This window comes from Drosophila melanogaster, chromosome 2R (genome assembly GCF_000001215.4).
Source record: "Drosophila melanogaster chromosome 2R".
In the NCBI taxonomy this organism is placed as follows: Eukaryota; Metazoa; Arthropoda; class Insecta; order Diptera; family Drosophilidae; genus Drosophila; species Drosophila melanogaster.
The window spans coordinates 9702472-9719375 of NT_033778.4; the positions used below are offsets into that span (position 1 = coordinate 9702472).

The following is a 16904-nucleotide window of genomic DNA, read 5'->3' on the forward strand; positions in this document are numbered from 1 at the left end:
CAGATTGATGTCTGCTCTCGCATTATCAATGGGAGTGTCCTTCCTCCACTCCCAGCGTCTTCGTCCTTCGTCCTTACCCCTTGCTGATTCTGCTACTTCTGCTTCTGATGTCCTATAAAAATTATAAGCAATTATATAGCAAGAATTTCCGTTGGCTGGTCATAAAGTAAGGAACTTTACGAGCCCAGTAAATATTTTGATGGCCGAAAATTCGCTAAAAAGTTAATTTCCGTGTCACTTTTTCGCTGACTTCGAAGCATTTGCCGATACTTGGAGTCTGACACGACTGACAAATGAATCCCAACTTCCGGCTGACCACGCCCAAATGCTGTAAATGCCACTCGCTTTCCGTTTTCAAAGCGACCATTAGCTTCATGAGTTGCATTTCCCTCAAAACTCTTCCATGTTTGTACTAATTATTATTAATGTGTTTTCAAATCCAGTTCCAAAAAGGGAAAACGCTCAATGATTTGTGTGTTTGTGGGCTTGTTCTGAAAATGCGGGACAGTGGGTTATGAGAACAAACTGTTTTGAGATAACGATCATCTGCAGATACGATGACAATTCAATCTGCTCTTGGAAAGTGAGAGACTAAGTATTTCGTATATTGAATTTAAGTAGTATAAGTGTTGCTTCGATATATCTCAATACATTTAAGGATTTGAATGCGACATTAGCTTAAATTCTCTTTTTCTTAGGAAACTTCTTTGTGCACAAACCTAATTAGCATGTGCTTCAACAATGTCCTCGAGCAACTACCACATCACACATTGTCAAGTCAAACTCTCGAGGAAATCCGTTTAATTTCCCTCAAACTCCAGGTCGCAGAAGAATTTTCTTGTCCGCGCAGTGGCTCACTGGAAATAATTATTAATATTTTTTAAATATATATTTTTTTAAATAATTTTAGCTCTAAATGAGCAGTCAACATTTCGAGAAGACAAAGTTCTAACGACTTGTTTCGTAAGCACAAGTTCTGGGAGCAGCTACACCTCATATTTTTCTCCCAGTGCACTCTGTCTCTTGGGCTGATTCTTCCTGACACCTTCCTTCGACTCGTGCGAAAGTGAAATCGACTCCGATTGCGGGCGTGCTACGTTAGTCTTGCGGTTGCTCCTGCTCCTGTTTCTACTCCTGCTCCTGCTGCTGGATTTGGGTCCTGCGCCCGCACAATTGGATGAGGGACAAAGTCAGAGATTGCCAAAAGGTGTGGGAAGATGCTTCTTATCCGCAGCATTGTGTTAGCCTGCTTGTGTATGCACAGGTGTCATCCTACAGGTGAAATGGATCCTCTCAAGGGCAGAGAACTCGTGCCACGGCGTCTCCATTGTTCGGCCGCATAATGAAAGCAAAACGTTCTGAAATATGAATTGAATTTGCTGGAGTGCATTTAATATACATTACACCCCCCACGTCCTTTTGCACCTTGCTAATATCCTGGCGCTCCTTTGCCAACAAAGTTGCGAGTAGTTTGGCATCTTCCGCTGTTTGCCGAAAAATGTTCGGGTATGCGGGCCATACAATATCCGCTGAAACGTTTAAGTGAGATTAACAAGTGATGACGGATACCGACTTTGGCACAATCAGGATGCCACCCAGGACCTTGGGGCTGTGTGCTTTCTATTAAATTAAAAGTGGCAAAGGAAAAGCGGAGAAGCGACGGGGAAACTCTTTATTGGGCGCTCGCTTTTCGGCTCAAAAGCAGAGTGCTTTATCACGTGATAAGAAAGCGTTTCGGAAATCTTAAGTAAATATTGCTAAAAATCCATGTACCAATCCTATTTAATGTACCACAGTAAATGAGTGTACTGTATTTATAATAATCTACCTGCTCTTCCGGGAATTCCAACTGATTACATTCGACGATAGACATATTCTATTGATAGTAAAGTGAGCTTTATAGTGCACTTTCAGTTTTCCATCTGAGCTCGGATCATGAACAGTCCTCTTGCGATCACTGCCCTAGTTTGGGGCATTCTCTGCCTTACGTGTCCACCTTTATCTGAAGCCGGAATGGAAGATTGGACACCAGGCCAGCGCCTGGTCTACGAGAACCTGACACAACAGGATTGCGGTGTCCGATCGAATCAGATTCCCGCCGTAAGGATTCGTTTTATGATCACCGGCGGCAGAAAATCGTCGCTAATGTCTCAGCCTTGGATGGCGTTTCTTCATATCGCAAGTGACTTAGAGATGTGCCGCTGTGGAGGCTCTCTTATCTCAGAACGTATTTATGCCAAAATCACTTCCCCCAGTTCAAACTACTCATTTTGCTTGATTTAGTCTTTGTTTTGACTGCCGCGCACTGCTTCAAAATGTGTCCCCGATCTAAGGAGTAAGTGAGATTTGTATTATTCTTTCATGACTATTTATATTTTTTGATGCTGGATCTTAATCAGGATTAGAGTGTGGCTGGGAGAGCTCGACCTTAGTTCCACAAGTGACTGCACCACCTACAATTATGAACGGGTTTGCGCTCCGCCCGTGGAGGAGTTTACCATCGACAAGTGGATTCTTCACGAGGAGTTTAACCTCTTTTATCCCGGGTATGATATTGCCCTGATAAAACTAAACAAGAAAGTGGTCTTTAAAGGTTAGAATGCCCAAGCTAAACACACAAGGTTTTAGCAATAGATAAAGATATAATGAAAATATGCTTTTTCAGATCACATACGACCCATATGCCTGCCCCTGACCGACGAACTCTTGGCGTTTACCTTGCAGCTGGGACAACGCTTCATGGCGGTGGGCTGGGGAAAAACGGAGAGTCTACGCTATGCCAACAGTACAATGGAGGTGGATATAAGAACTGAGAAGTGCACCGACGGCAGGGATACTTCGTTCCTCTGCGCCAGTGGAGATTATGTGGACACATGCAATGGGGACTCCGGTGGACCGCTCTTATGGAAGACCACGTTGTTTGGCAAGGATCGAGCCGTACAATTTGGTGTGGTCAGCACTGGAAGCCAAAACTGCGGTGCTGGTCACAAGGCCTACTACATGGATGTACCCACCTATATGCCCTGGATACTTGAAAAGATGGCAGAATTCTCGGATGTTTAAGTAAACTCTGTTAACTAAAGATGCGAATACGCATGCGCGTTTCACTGGTGTTGATAATTTTCGATTCTTTTTGGTCACCCGAAGGCCTTAACTTCTATAAGCTTAGTTATAAAGATGTCAGATCTAGTAGCTCACGTTTTTGTGTTGTTCAGATCGGTAGTCGCATCAAGAAATATGTATAGCGAAATACGAAATCGGAAAAGTCACATTAGGCACAGTTGTATTGCAAGAATTTTAAAACCAATTACACAATATGAGTAATTAGATTGGTGTCCTGTATCTGGGACACTCGGACTCGGTGGTGGAGTAAACTTTTAAAAGGGACTGCAGTAATGGGTACTTTCGTCTCTGAAATCTTAATTGCTTAATCTCAACTTTCTAGCATTTATTGTTCCAAAGATTACCATGTACATCGGACAGACGGACGGACAACGAACGGTCATGACCAGAGCGTCTCGGCTATTGATCCGCATCAATAATATATATACTTTATATAGTCGGAAACGCATCCTTCTATGAGAAACATGAGTTTCAACGAATCTTATATACTCTTTTACTCTACGCTTAACGGTTATAAAAAAATAAAAAATCTTGAGTTTTGATGATATTGTACAATGATGAAGAAAATTCTATATTTATAAAATGCTACCTTATATACTTGCTCTTCTGGGAATACGAACTGATTACATGCGGCGATAAGAATATGCTATTGACAGTAAAGTGCATAGGCTTTCAGTTTCTCATCTGAGCTCGGATCATGAACAGTCCTCTCGGGATCACTGCCCTAATTTGGGGCATTCTCTGCCTTAGCTGTCCACCTTCTTCTCAAGCCGGAAGGGAAGATTGGACACCACACGAGCTTCTGGCTTACGAACAGTTGACACAACAGGATTGCGGTGTCCTATCGAATCTGATTCCCGCCCAAAGGCTTCGACGGCGGATCACCGGCGGCAGGAAATCTTCGCTGTTGTCCCAGCCTTGGATGGCTTTTCTCCACATTTCCGGTGATATAGAGATGTGCCGCTGTGGAGGCTCTCTTCTCTCAGAACGTATTTATGCCAAAATCACTTCCCCTTCTTTAAACTACTCATTTTGCTTGATTTAGTCTTTGTTTTGACTGCCGCGCACTGCTTCAAAATGTGTCCCCGATCTAAGGAGTAAGTATGACTTGTATTATTCTTTCTTGACTTTTTATTTTTCTGAGCCTGGGTCATAAACAGGATAAGAGTGTGGCTGGGAGAGCTCGACATTAGTTCCACAAGTGACTGCGTCACCTACAATTATCAACGGGTTTGCGCACTGCCCGTGGAGGAGTTTACCATCGACAAGTGGATTCTTCACGAGGAGTTTAACCTCTTCTATCCCGGGTATGATATTGCTCTGATAAAACTAAACAAGAAAGTGGTCTTTAAAGGTAAGAATAGCCTTACATGCAAATAAGTATGAAAAGTATGAAATATATTCCTTTGATAATATGCTTCTTTAGATCACATACGACCCATATGTCTACCCCTGACGGATGAACTCTTGGCGTTTACCTTGCAGCTGGGACAATCCTACATGGCTGTGGGCTGGGGGAGAACGGAAAGTCGGCGCTTCGCCAACAGTACAATGGAGGTCCATATAAACACTGAGAAGTGCACCGACGGCAGGGATACTTCCTTCCTTTGCGCCAATGGAGATTATGTGGACACGTGCACTGGGGACTCCGGTGGACCGCTCATATGGAAGACCACGTTGTTTGGCAAGGCTCGAACCGTACAATTTGGTGTGGTCAGCACTGGAAGCCAAAACTGCGGTGCTGGTCAGAAGGCCTACTACATGGATGTACCCACCTATGTGCCCTGGATACTCGCCAAGATGGCAGAATTATCGGATTTTAAAGGAAGTTTGCATAGGTAAACGTACTGGTGTTGATAATTTTCGATTTTTCCTTAACTTGAAAAAGATGTGAATTATTAATGTGTACGATCTAGTAGTCCATGATTTTGTGTCGTTCATTTGTATAGCAAGTAATTTAAAATCAAATACATAAAATGAGGCATGAAATCGGAGTCCTGTGTCCGGGACACTCGGACTCAGTGGTGGAGTTATCTTTTAACAGGGACTACGATACTGGATACTTTTTGGCCTCAGCCGGACTGGATGGCGTTGCAGCACTGCGACACGGCGACACTGGCGACTGTATTACGCACCTAAGAAAGCACACGGACAGTGTGTGGTCGGTATCCTTAAGCCACGATGCCAAGATCCTGGCCAGTGGCGGTGCAGACTGCAAAGTGCGAGTCTGGGATGCCCTGTTGGGGAAACAGCTGAAGAAGCTTAGACATACCAAAACAGTGGCGTGTGTGGACTTGAATCCGAAGGCCACTCGCCTGTTGACCGGCTGCATCGATCAGGAATCTCCACTCGCCCTCTTCGACATGGAACAATCGGAGAAAGCTCCCCTGATGGAGTTCCGTGGCCACAGCCGCGGTGTGAGGGATGTAATCTTCTGCTTGGAGGAACACTGCTTCCTCTCCTCTTCATATGATCGCACTGTGAGGATGTGGGACTGCCGGACCGGCACGAGAACTAACTCTATTTTCCTGCCGCACCACGTCAAGTCGTTGGAGCTGCACCACAGCGGCGATATAGTGACCATAGCCTATGCCGGCGGAGTGATCTTCCTGGACCCCAAGAGCTTCGAAGTGCTCAAGCATCGCAAGCTGCCCTACAAGGTGACTGCGGCATCGCTGAGTCCCAACAAGGGAATCTACGTGTGCGGCAACAACATGGGCTACTCCTTCAAATACGACTACGACACAGATGTTGATAGGGGTCTTTATGTATCTCAGGAACCATCCGCAGTGCTAGCACTGAGCTTCAGCCCGGATGGCGAGGTGTGTGCCATTGGATCCCAAGATGGCAGTATCATTCTCTGGCAAATGAACCCCAAACAGGCGTCTGTAGTGGGCCACCTCAAAGACGAAGACGATGGGGAGAAGAATGGATCCATCAGTTGAACGCACACCACACCCCATGCACAACTGTACACCGTTTTGATTTGAGTTTTCATCTTGGTTCATTTCTTTTTTTTTTTATTTTTTTCATTCTGTTGCATCTTTGCCCATGATCAAAATCTGAGAAGGGTCACTGTTCCTTTTTTCCCCCCTGTTAATAAATTCGTCTTGTGATTGAAAACCCCCAAATGACCGAGCGGTCTACCTGCATTTTATGGCCATCTTACTATATCGGACTCCCTTTTCCAACCTGTTTTGTGGATGATTTTCGAAAGGATTTCGGTTTTCTGTATTTTCCTACGTTAAACGATCGCCGACGCCGATTGCCTCGCTGCTTTATGGCGTTTCTCACCCGATGAAGTCGAGTCATAAATGCGTTTTTTATTATTATTTGAGTTTGTTCGGGGAGATGGGGACTCCCCAGTCATCTAAAGTCATCTAATGCGCCGAATATGTATCCAACAAAGTGACTGAGGTTTCCTCCGTTCTTGGGGTAGTTCTGCGCCAGATAGCCAGATAGCATGTACAAATAGACACCAGGAGATACATCTCTGACTGATCTGCTTTCCTGACCTAAGATACTTTGCGTTTGACAACTTCTTGACTCCGTGCCTCTGTTTGTTTATCTTTCCTTGGGTCCGCGTTCGCTCAAAAGGTTTTTCATAAATATTTATAATTTCTTGGCTGATAAAACGAGTTCCTCGCATCACGCTGAGCCAACAATGAGTATTTTCCAAAACACGTTTTCCACGCGTTTACCAGGAACAGGGAACCATTTCACACAACCTCCTTGGATGTTTGTCCACCGGAGAGACTGTTCTAATAAAATGAGTTGTCATGCTAGTTGCTTGTGTTGGTCAGCACAAGTGCCTTTTCCATGATTGATCGCTTGAATGGAAAGTAGCACAGTAGCCACAGGATCAGCAAAGGATTAGCCTGTACGGTAGCCAGTCCAAATATTTGCATACTTGCCCGACTATTTGCATTCCACTTTAAGGAAAATCCATCAATAACCACCGATCCGACCGCAATTTGTCCGAGCAAAAGATCCAAGATACCAAAAAGTCATTTATAAATGTCCTGCGCAGAGATTTTGTAATATTAATGATTGGTCATTTGCCAGGAAGAAATGCTTTGTAACACTTGGAGAAGATCGTTTGGGTTGTTTTTGGTGTTTTGATGGGGATCGCTACGACTGTGGCTGAGATATATAAATGGCTTTGCTGCTCAGATGGTCATTAGTGCAATTAATCCCTGGGTCCTAACTCGAGTTATCCCAAAAAAGTTTCATATTATTAAAAATCAATTAATAGGTTTCTGGTTTTTCAGGATCCTAACGTAATTTTATGTGTCTACTATAAAAAGTATATATTTCCAATTGGCCCTTTTCTTACCTATTAAAAGTTATTAGTTCTTAGTGAGCCACTCCCACAACAAGTTGGGTTGAACCCCTGAAATGTCCTTAGTCGCAGCACACCTGCCTAGCAAAACTTCCAAAATTGCGGTCACAGTTCCGTGCGCCGAACAGTTTTTATGGTAATTTTCTTACGGAGCCGAGAATGTTTCAAAAAAATATCTTACGCCACTTTCGAGCGTTACTTAGCAGGCCGGTCATGCTCGCTGAGCATTTGCACCCCCACCGGAACACGTGGCGGATCGGACTAGGTTCTTGGCTATGAGTTGCCATATAGAGTGGGATATCTCTGACCTCCTCCTGGGGTGGAATGGGCTGGCTCGATTGTCCGCTGTGTGCTGAGGCGATAAGACGCGTTGCATTCGAAATGAGTGTAACGTATATTTTATACGAGACAAGGCAGGACTGGGCTTTGTTGAGGTTTTAGTAGATACGAGATAATGTTCTACCGACCGCGCGACCTTTGACTAGGAAACACTGATGATATTTGCCTAGCCCTTATCTACTCGGGGGGGGGGGGGGGGGGCCATAGTTGAGTGCATATTAGGGAATTCGGATAAGATCCAATTCGATCCTACCAGCATTAAGGACTGCAATCAAGTGAATACCTTGAGTGCCATCCAATGCCCGCACGTTCCACGACAATCCTTTAGGATCTGCCCTCATAAGCGGGACACTTGAGAACCGCTTTTCCACCTCTTTTCTCAGCCTTTTTTTTTTTTGTTTTTCCGCGTGTGTTGACACAACCCATATAAAGCCAGGATATCCTGCTCGGGAGGAAATTACTTAAAGGGATCACGAACTCTTCCCCTTTCGAAAAACTCCTTCTTGAGTTGTTTATGTTTTCAGGCATGACTGCCGCCGAACGCCAGTAGAATTCTCAAATTTGTTATAAAGTGTGTAAATTCACGTTGCTTTTCTTTTTGAGGGAGGGTGTGTCCCATAAACAGAAAACCGAACCACAAGGGATCGGATCTTATGGGAGTGGAAAGGAACGAATTATGGATGGATGATGATGCTGCCTAATCGAACGTTCGTCAAACGATCTCTGCCTTTTTTGGGGTGATTGCACTCCGTTTTTTCTTGTTTTTTTTTTTCTCGGGTTTTTGTGTGGAAAGCCGATGGGTTTTCCCATTATTTCGTCGAGTGCAAAGGACAAAGCAAATGATGTCTTTAGTCTACGAATCTGACTTCCAAGGCTTTGTCCCAATTCTTTCCTTCTTATTTAATTGGATTTGTTCAAACAATATAAATCTCGTTTTATTGCCTTTGGTAGTGTAATTTAATTTTTTACGATTTTGCACACGAAAGGAAAAAAACTTTATGAAAATGCAGCACGAAATGAGCAGAAAACTTGCGTTTCACAAAGTGAACCATAACGGAAATTTGAAATACCCAGTGCTATGCAAACACCACAAGGAAATTCGAACTAGACGTGCACATTATTTTACATACATACATACATACATCGTACAAATGTATATTTGGTGGACCAGTGCCCCACAATGCAAGCGCGATTTTCCCCTTGGCAACACGAGGAAAGTGAAAAGAATTGGTGCCCCAAATGCCCCCTGCCACTTCCCTCCGACGACTAAAAATCCAGTTTGAGGCCAAACAAACCAAAACCATAACATCGTTTTTTCGTATCTTCCCATCGCAATCGCAACTAAAAGTACAGCTCCACCGATGCAACAACAACCAAGAAGGCAGCGAACAGAACACACGGATGGAAATGGCAGGGATGGGTAGATGGCGTGCGAGAGAGTGGGAGACATATGGTGAGAGAGAGAGAGGTTGTGGAAGTTGTGACGACTTTCTTGATACGCTCTATGAAGGAACCTTGGACAGTTTAAAATATAATTAAATTGGTTATTTCAAAAACATTAAAAATAAAATCTGGTTGAATACTGTTTACAAATGAACTATGGGCTTATGAGCTGTGAATATTATTTGACAGGAAATAATGAAAATAATGATAATAATAATAATAATAATAATAATGAATACGTATTATATATTGTACTATATGATGATTCCAACAATCAATAATTATATTAAAGCTCATAATATCAAAACTTTTAAACTCAGATGCCTTAGTTAAATTTTGTTAGGAAACTTTTATTTTTCTGAGTATTTTTTATACGTTTGCTATATAAGTTTAAAGAACAATTCAAAGGAAGTGCATTGCTCTTTCGATATGATTAACATTAAAAGCGCATTCTTTTTCCCTATCTCTTTCGCTCCTGCTGCTTTTCCGATCTTTTCGAATTCGAGGGTTGCTACAGAGAGAGCGTGAACCGCTCTGAATTTCCAGTTGGCAACGCCTCTGGTGGTTGTTTGACGTTTGCTTTTGCCCAGTGTTTTATTTATCTTTTATTCGTTTCTCCGAGTTCGTCGAGAGAGGTTCGCTTCGATCGGTAGCGCTATATTTAAAAATCTAGTGCGCAGTGCGCTCATAGCCGAAAAGGTTAACAAACATCGCTGTAAAAACGACTTCAAGTTGTAAAGACAAATATAATACAAAGGTGCTGCCATTGGCAGCTAACTCATACAAAAACTCCAACGAGACCCGCAAACGTTTCGTTTTGTGAGTCGACTAGCAGTGCAGTGTGTTCGAATCGCCATTCAAAGATAGTGACCAAGTGCTATTGGACCAAGGCATTTGTTTATAATTATTTTTATAAACAATTGCAGCGTGAAATTTCACTTTTGAACGCAGCAAGACGTAAAATAAGCTGCAGCACAACGCACACACAGAACACTCGCTCTCCCTCTCACATACACACACGCTCGCGTGTGGAGACCGTGATTTGTATTCGTGTGGAGACTGCCTCTCTCTCTTTTGGGGCTGTCTGAACACAAAGTTTTGGCGCCAAAAGTTTGACAGTTCGCTTTGGCGTGTAATTCGCAAACAAGTGGCAAGAAAAGTGCGTCTCAAAACAGAGTAGAAAACACTAGGGGATCCCAAAAAAATATATATTGACTCAACATGGTCAGTGCCCGAGTCCTGAATCCTGTGATGATCAGTGAGTTCTGCAAGATGAGCAGCAGCCCGGCGGTGAGTCGCAATCTGGCATGCGGTCGTCAGTTGAATCGCATAAAGCGTGACCTCTTCGGTAGCTCCAAATCCGCCGAGGGTACAGCCAACAAAACGTGAGTTTCTATAATAACAGTTGGATTTTGACCAATAGCTAACAATATATCCTCTTTAGACCCTTTAATTCCGAACTGGAGCGCCATCAAGAACTGGCCACGCAAAAATGGGGCTTTGACTTCCGCGCCGGCTGCCCTTTAGCTGAAAAATCACCCTACATTTGGGAGCGCGTCAGCTTCCAGGAGTCGAGCTTCGCCCCAGAGATGTACACCCTAACACGGGCCGCCCACGTACGCCCTTCCGCGGATGCAAGTCCTAGCGACATGGACATTTTGGTCAACGAGCGCTCAGAACGGGAGAACTTTGGCTCCAATCTGGTCAATTCCTCGCTAGAGTCGAACACGGATAATGAATCTTGTTACGACTCCCAGGACGAGTCGCTGGCAATGCGGCTTAGCTCCTCCAGCACGACAAGCACATCCTCCATAGTCCTGCGCAAGAGACAGCCAAAAATCACAGGTGAGTTTTGGGGGATGTTCTACACCATTTTGATCAGTAGAGCTTGACGGTTCCCAGGGTCAGGCTTCATTTCACTTCGATAGACGTTACAAAGTGTTTTCCCATAGCTTTCCTTTTATTCCCTGTTTATTTTCGGTTCTCAGGAGGAAGTTGAGGGTGTTTTTTTTTTTTTTTTAACTTATCAGGCTTGTTTTGTAATCGGACTGATACGATATTATTTTTCAAAATTATCTGTAGAGTAGAGAGTATTATCTAAAAATTTCCGAATATAGTGCTCGAGATATAAAAGTAGATTCGTGCTCTTTGTTTTGCAAACTCGATGAAAACGATTTTCATCAATGATTTTATGCCAAACCAATATTTTGTGCAGGATTTTGTACTTACAATACTAAACTCCATAAGGGGTTGTTTGATTGGTTTTAAGTCCACTCCTTCGCATTTATTGTTTATATTCACGTTTTAGTTGTGGGCGTTTTTCGTGAAACTTAGACCCAAATTATAGCAATTAGCCAATGCTTTGTGGGAGATTTATTTTCGTCCAGAAGGGTAAGTCAAAGCTGACTGCAGCTGTTTCAGCTCCTCATCTCCCTAAACCGAATGATTCTCTTCTGATCCTCCACAACGCGGGGGTTGGTTTCCAGATCGATAGCATGCGGGCTGGCTGGCTGCATCTATAAATGCCAACAGCTGTGACTCCGCTTTGTCTATGGCCTGACCTCATTATAGAAAACGGGAGAGGGGTCTGGGGATCGGCTTTCAATGCACCACCATCCAGAGTCCATGGTCTTATCAAACCTCCCTTTGATTGCTTTGTACTGAGCGTTTTTTATAAATGCCACTAGCACATGCATGTGTAATTATAATCATAAAAAAATTGTGTCTGTTCGGAACATAATAAATGCACCCGCATCGGGTGGTCAGTAGGGAAGCCTTTGAATCCCCCAACGCCTCAACTCGCTTTACTTAAAGTGCACTTTTTGCTGCTTTGGCCAGTAAGCTAGAGCTCATAATTTATGCAGTTATGTAGCACCACCACTCTTGCTTTCACCGGACTACCTGAAAACCGGCTAAAGACCGACTGTCTGGCTGCCGTCTGGCATTTATTTGCTACCCCTGTGCGGATCTGCAACCCTCTGGTAGGGAAGTGCTGCCGTCCACGTGCCACAATCTGGGAATCTACCCGAAACCGAAATCAAAATGTGCAAAAACAGAAAAACAGGCGGCGCCTGCTGTTTAGGGATCAGTGACTTGTGAACAGGGGCAACCGGAAATGCAGCAGCTGACTTTGATTTGGCAATTCCACCTAACACGTATTAATAACACTCGTTTTCCTTCCTTTGTTTACAGAATTCATGAAGGAGCGCAAACGTCTGGCCCAGGCACCCAAGAAACTATCGCCCGCAAAGCGCATGCGCACCAGTTCTCCCAGTTCGTCCGCCACTTCCAGCTCCAGCTCCAGCGGTGGATTTGGGTTGGGGGCACACTTTGGGGCGATGTTGAAGCGGCCGCGCCACAACTAATGCTCCAGATTCGCTGGCCAACCCACCGAATTGCAATTTGTAATTTTATTTTTTACAAGCCACTGCGATTGTGTAGTATTTCCTAATTTTTTATTACGAACCTTTTTATGCAGTGCAAGGGCGACAGTTGCGAATATTAATCGTTAGTCTTCAACTACTCGTAACCAGTAATTAGTTGTAAGTCAACCAGTAAGCTCGAGCTAAATGAAACTTTTTAGATTTCTCTAGTGAGAAATGCCATAAACTAAGTGATTAGTTCTTAACAACAAACAACTATTGAACAAGAAGAGAGAGACCGCAAGCTAAATGGAATTAGTCTTAACTATCTTGAAGCCAACCGAAATTTAACCTTTATAACGATGGAATACTAACTTTACATAACTTTGTGAAATCCTTGCAAATTTCGCCGGCAACTTTTGCATTTGAAATTTGCCGGGTGAACAAAACTCATCCTTTCTCTGCCCTGCCACTTCATCCAAGTACTGAAACTGAGGGGAGAGTAGAATTGAGTTTTGTCTTGCATATTAAGGGCGCCAAAACGATGCCCCAATAAGCCGCATTTCGGCTCATTGCTGCTTTGTTTTTGCGACCTACTAACATTGTAACCAATTCGACCAGTGGAAAACAAAAAAAAAAAAGAGGAATGCCTTTGAATTAACTTCGTCAATTTCTGCACGTTTGGATGCCTTATTTATATGAATGCCGCCGAATGGACACAAATTGTCGCGCTCTCATTTCTTAACCAGTGCTAAAAATGTCTTTTATGATTTGCTATGATCTCTGGGCAAATTATGAAAACAATTTTGCCTGAAACTATCATGTACAAAAACTAGATTATTATACATACTATACACATAGGCAGAGCCTATTCTTCATAACACTTATACAAAGCATTAATTTGTAAGGCCTAACTAAGAACAAATCCAAAGTATTCTCCTAATATTTATATGTATAGACACTCTATGTATAATTAAACCATATTCAACTCATACATCAATAAACAAAACAAAAACAACGCGATTGTCCTGTTTCAAAATTACCAACACATCCGCATTACTTTGGTTGTAGACGTAGCAGTAAAATGTAGTTTACTAAAACAATTTTGTACATTTTATAAGTTAATATTTGTTTTTCTGCAATAAATTGTTTTTGATTTTCTAGTTGGTAGTACATAAATCGCGTTTTTAATTTTTAATTTCATTTTTATAAAATATCGTGGGATGCCAACAAAATTCAATCCCGCGTCAATAGAAACGAATCATTGCTTCAGTTTTATTCAATAAATTAATTTGATTTATTGCTTACATCAAGTACATAAATATTAATTTGTTCCATTCGACGCTTTGTAGATTTACCTATGTGCCAATTAGTTGATCTGTACTCTACATACAAATATATATATCGCATATATACAGAGGGCTGTGGATATGGGCACCTACTTGCCCGCCGCCTTCTCCTCCAGCTGGGCTTGAATGTGGCGTACGTTGTGGCCGCCGCCATTGGGGTTGTGGCGCTGGAAGAAGGCGTTGATGGAGCTCATGGAGCGGTACTCCAGATTGTCGCTGACCCGCCAGTCCACGCTGATGCTCTGGTGACGACCCACCGGATTGCGGATGCGGGTCTCGTTGTATTTCTCCAACAAATGCAGCAGGCAATCCTTGGTGGTGTTGGCCGCCTCCTCCAGATTCACGGTTTGATGAGTGTCCGGCAGCCCAACGGGCACATCGCGACTCATCTGATTTATCCTGAACTTGGCTCGACGACTGCTGGCCGATTCGTTGCTGGCGCTGGTGGTAATTGGATTGCTGGCGCCGGTGGAGCTTGGGTTGCTGGCGCTGGTCGAGATTGAGTTGCTGGCGTTGGAGGCTATATAATTGCTGGAGCTGGTGTTACTGCTTCTGGTGCTGCTGGAGATCACCTTGGAAGAGGTGGTGCTGGTTCTTTGTACTTGCTGGTTGGTGAAGCTCCTGGCATTGGAACTGCTCATGGTTTGCACCGTGGACTTTCGCTGCGACTGGACCAGGGATTTGCTAGAGGAGCTATTTCCGTTGCTTAGCTTGGGTGTTTCCTCGATGGACTGCTGCAATCTCACAGACAGCGAACTGATCTTCGTCTTGCCCTTTCCGTCATCGTAGGTGCTTTGGCTCTGGGAACTGCTGCTGGCCTGGCTGAAGAGTCCTCCTTTCAAAGTGGGACGATTCCAGCTACTGCTCGAAGTGGTTTTGCTGGTCCACCTATTGCCTTCCTGGCTGATCTCCGAGGTTTTACTAGAAGTACTGCCAGAAGGAGCAACAGATGCTGGAGCAGTTGAGGTTGGCACAGGAGCAGCAGCAGCAGCAGCAGCAGCAGGAGGATCAGCAGGCGCTCCACTGCTGCTCCCGTTATTGTTCGCATCCCCAAGCTTGGTGTTGATCTCGGCCAGCATGAGCAGGTGATCGGATAGCTTTCGTATCTCATCCGCCAGATTCACCCGCTCTCCGGAACTCCGCCGACCCAGCAGGTACGTGGTATCCGAGTTCCTTCGATCGAAGGTGTGCAGATAGCTCTTCATGCTGCGCTGCTGCTGGGCGGTGGACTGGCTGCCAGAGAACTCATCGAAGTTCTCGTTGAAGAGATGCTGCGGCGTGGGAGTTGACGGACTGGAGGTGGCTACCGTCGGGAACAGCTTCTCCCGAGACTCGTTGATGGGCGTGGCCACCGAGCGAGGACTCTCGTTTTCCGCACTGCGGGATTCGTCCTCTTCCGGAAGATCTTCAATATCTCCCCGTTCGTCATCCGTCAAAGTGGATATTGAATCGCAGGGCGAAGGCGAACAAACTGGAAATATAGCACAGACCTATAAGCATTTTTCCATAGAAGTCGTATATGTTTACATAGAAGTTATGGGGTTATTGCCAAAAACTGTTTTCAGACGGGTTAATGTACACAATATGGTTATATACATACGGATCGAGCATGCTCATGAGTTCAGAGAGTTGTGTAATATGGCTCTTTGGAACATCAAAATGTGCGTTTGACTAATGTTCTACACAAAAAAAAGCTATGCGTCAATACAGCTGCTAAAGAAAAGGTTATACAAAATTAATATTTCTCTTACGAATTGAAATATTTATAATTAAATTGTGTTATTAATTCTGATTCAAAAGAAAATTTTACTGAGAATGAGCTATATTCTTTTACATGTGCGTAACTTTTGGATCTAACTTTTAACTTTTTTTTGAAACTTTGATATATATAGTAATTCTTCCTGACGGACAAACCACAAATGAACATGAGACTGACTTTGGAATTTGACTGCGATCTCTGCGGATGATTGGTGTTCTGAGCTGGATGTTGGGCTTACCTGGCTGGCAGACCAGAAACTGTGGCTATACGAGCATGTGTGTTGATCTAAATCTGAACTGGGGATTAGGGTAGTTTCTAGGGGTTTCGGATTTGGGATTGGATGGGATTGGTAAGGAGCGAAATCGATTTGGGTTTCTCATCTCGAAGAAACTACAGAGATGTATCTTTGTGCTAAAGTTAAAATTATATTTTCCATATATTTTCATGTAGTTGTTTTCTTTTTTTTTTCAATGGCTGTCTTTATCACAGTGTAAAGTGGTTAATAGGGCTGGTCATCCGCTACAAGGATGCCAGGCATATAGCTTAATGCTAGGGTTACTTAAACATAAACAACAGTTCTGTCTGGCAAGCTGGTCCTCCCTCGTCCGAAGACAAGGATTGATTCTAGCAAAGAGGTGGGGTTAACAAAGAGACAAAGAAAGATAGAAGATACGGACAGAGAGTCAGCTAGCCAGCTTGGTCCACATTCAAGTTAAGAACAACAATTAGTTTGACAAGTTAATCGTGTAATATACAAAGTCGATCCGATTGCAGGATGCAGTTGGAGGTGCGATGCGATGCGGATGCCTCATTTGCCGTGGATGAGGGCGTGTCGGTCGCGCTGTCGCTGGGATCCGTACTCACCTCTGGAGGAGGAAAGGCTGTCCGCGCCGTGGGTCCTCCTGGGATGGGGGTAGCTCGTCTCGCTCAGCGGAGCAATCACATTCCCCTCCACGTCGAACACGTACGGACTGTTCGGATGCGTCTCCCAGCGCACGATGAAGTTCTTAAGGTTGTCCTTCGTGGCATCCAGTTCTTTGTTCTGGAAAAGGAAACAGTTGCGAAGGGTACAATTATTGTTTGTGTGGGTTGAGAACGGAAAACTACCTCTAAGTTTCCGAGCTATAGGTTAAGGTTCAAATAACTTATCGAGGAACAGTGATGCACGAGTACATCTACAAAATGGC

General features: G+C 43.9%; 5 protein-coding genes and 1 long non-coding RNA gene across 8 annotated transcripts in view, besides 1 other annotated feature; 4 read left to right on the plus strand and 2 right to left on the minus strand.

Moving 5' to 3' along the window:
- Positions 1 to 1912: 1912 nt before the first annotated feature.
- Positions 1913 to 3676, plus strand: CG30002 (uncharacterized protein). Its single transcript, NM_001169629.1, has 4 exons — positions 1913 to 2227; positions 2284 to 2335; positions 2400 to 2593; positions 2666 to 3676. The coding sequence occupies exons 1-4, from the start codon at positions 1936 to 1938 to the stop codon at positions 3061 to 3063; spliced, it is 936 nt and encodes a 311-aa protein (NP_001163100.1). The 5' UTR covers positions 1913 to 1935; the 3' UTR covers positions 3064 to 3676.
- Positions 3396 to 3642: a mobile genetic element.
- Positions 3677 to 3795: 119 nt separating the features above from the next.
- CG1773 (uncharacterized protein) lies at positions 3796 to 5109 on the plus strand. Its single transcript, NM_136668.4, has 4 exons — positions 3796 to 4112; positions 4169 to 4220; positions 4284 to 4477; positions 4550 to 5109. Exons 1-4 carry the CDS (start codon positions 3821 to 3823, stop codon positions 4963 to 4965), a joined length of 954 nt encoding a protein of 317 aa, NP_610512.1. The 5' UTR covers positions 3796 to 3820; the 3' UTR covers positions 4966 to 5109.
- CG10459 (uncharacterized protein) lies at positions 5065 to 6251 on the plus strand. Its single transcript, NM_136669.4, has one exon. The coding sequence runs from the start codon at positions 5100 to 5102 to the stop codon at positions 6066 to 6068; it is 969 nt and encodes a 322-aa protein (NP_610513.2). The 5' UTR covers positions 5065 to 5099; the 3' UTR covers positions 6069 to 6251.
- lncRNA:CR44292 (long non-coding RNA:CR44292) lies at positions 6225 to 8025 on the minus strand. The gene is made up of 2 exons (NR_124488.1): positions 7460 to 8025; positions 6225 to 7145 (listed from the first exon to the last, which is right to left on the minus strand). It is a non-coding gene; the product is annotated as a long non-coding RNA:CR44292 (long non-coding RNA).
- A 1824-nt stretch (positions 8026 to 9849) lies between these two features.
- dap (dacapo) lies at positions 9850 to 13785 on the plus strand. Its single transcript, NM_057600.6, has 3 exons — positions 9850 to 10632; positions 10692 to 11092; positions 12440 to 13785. Exons 1-3 carry the CDS (start codon positions 10469 to 10471, stop codon positions 12610 to 12612), a joined length of 738 nt encoding a protein of 245 aa, NP_476948.1. The 5' UTR covers positions 9850 to 10468; the 3' UTR covers positions 12613 to 13785.
- Positions 13786 to 13876: 91 nt separating this feature from the next.
- Positions 13877 to 16904, minus strand: part of sqa (spaghetti-squash activator) — a 31774-nt gene continuing 28746 nt past the window's right edge. For 2 of the 3 annotated variants that reach the window (NM_001273903.2, NM_165693.4), the window contains exons 8-9: positions 16582 to 16759; positions 13877 to 15429 (exon numbers count right to left, since the gene is read on the minus strand). In NM_001273903.2, the coding sequence (NP_001260832.1) occupies positions 14048 to 15429; positions 16582 to 16759 (1560 nt within the window). In that variant the 3' untranslated portion in view covers positions 13877 to 14047. Of the gene's footprint in view, positions 15430 to 16185; positions 16760 to 16904 lie in introns of those variants that run through there. The other variant, NM_136670.3, reaches the window with a different exon arrangement.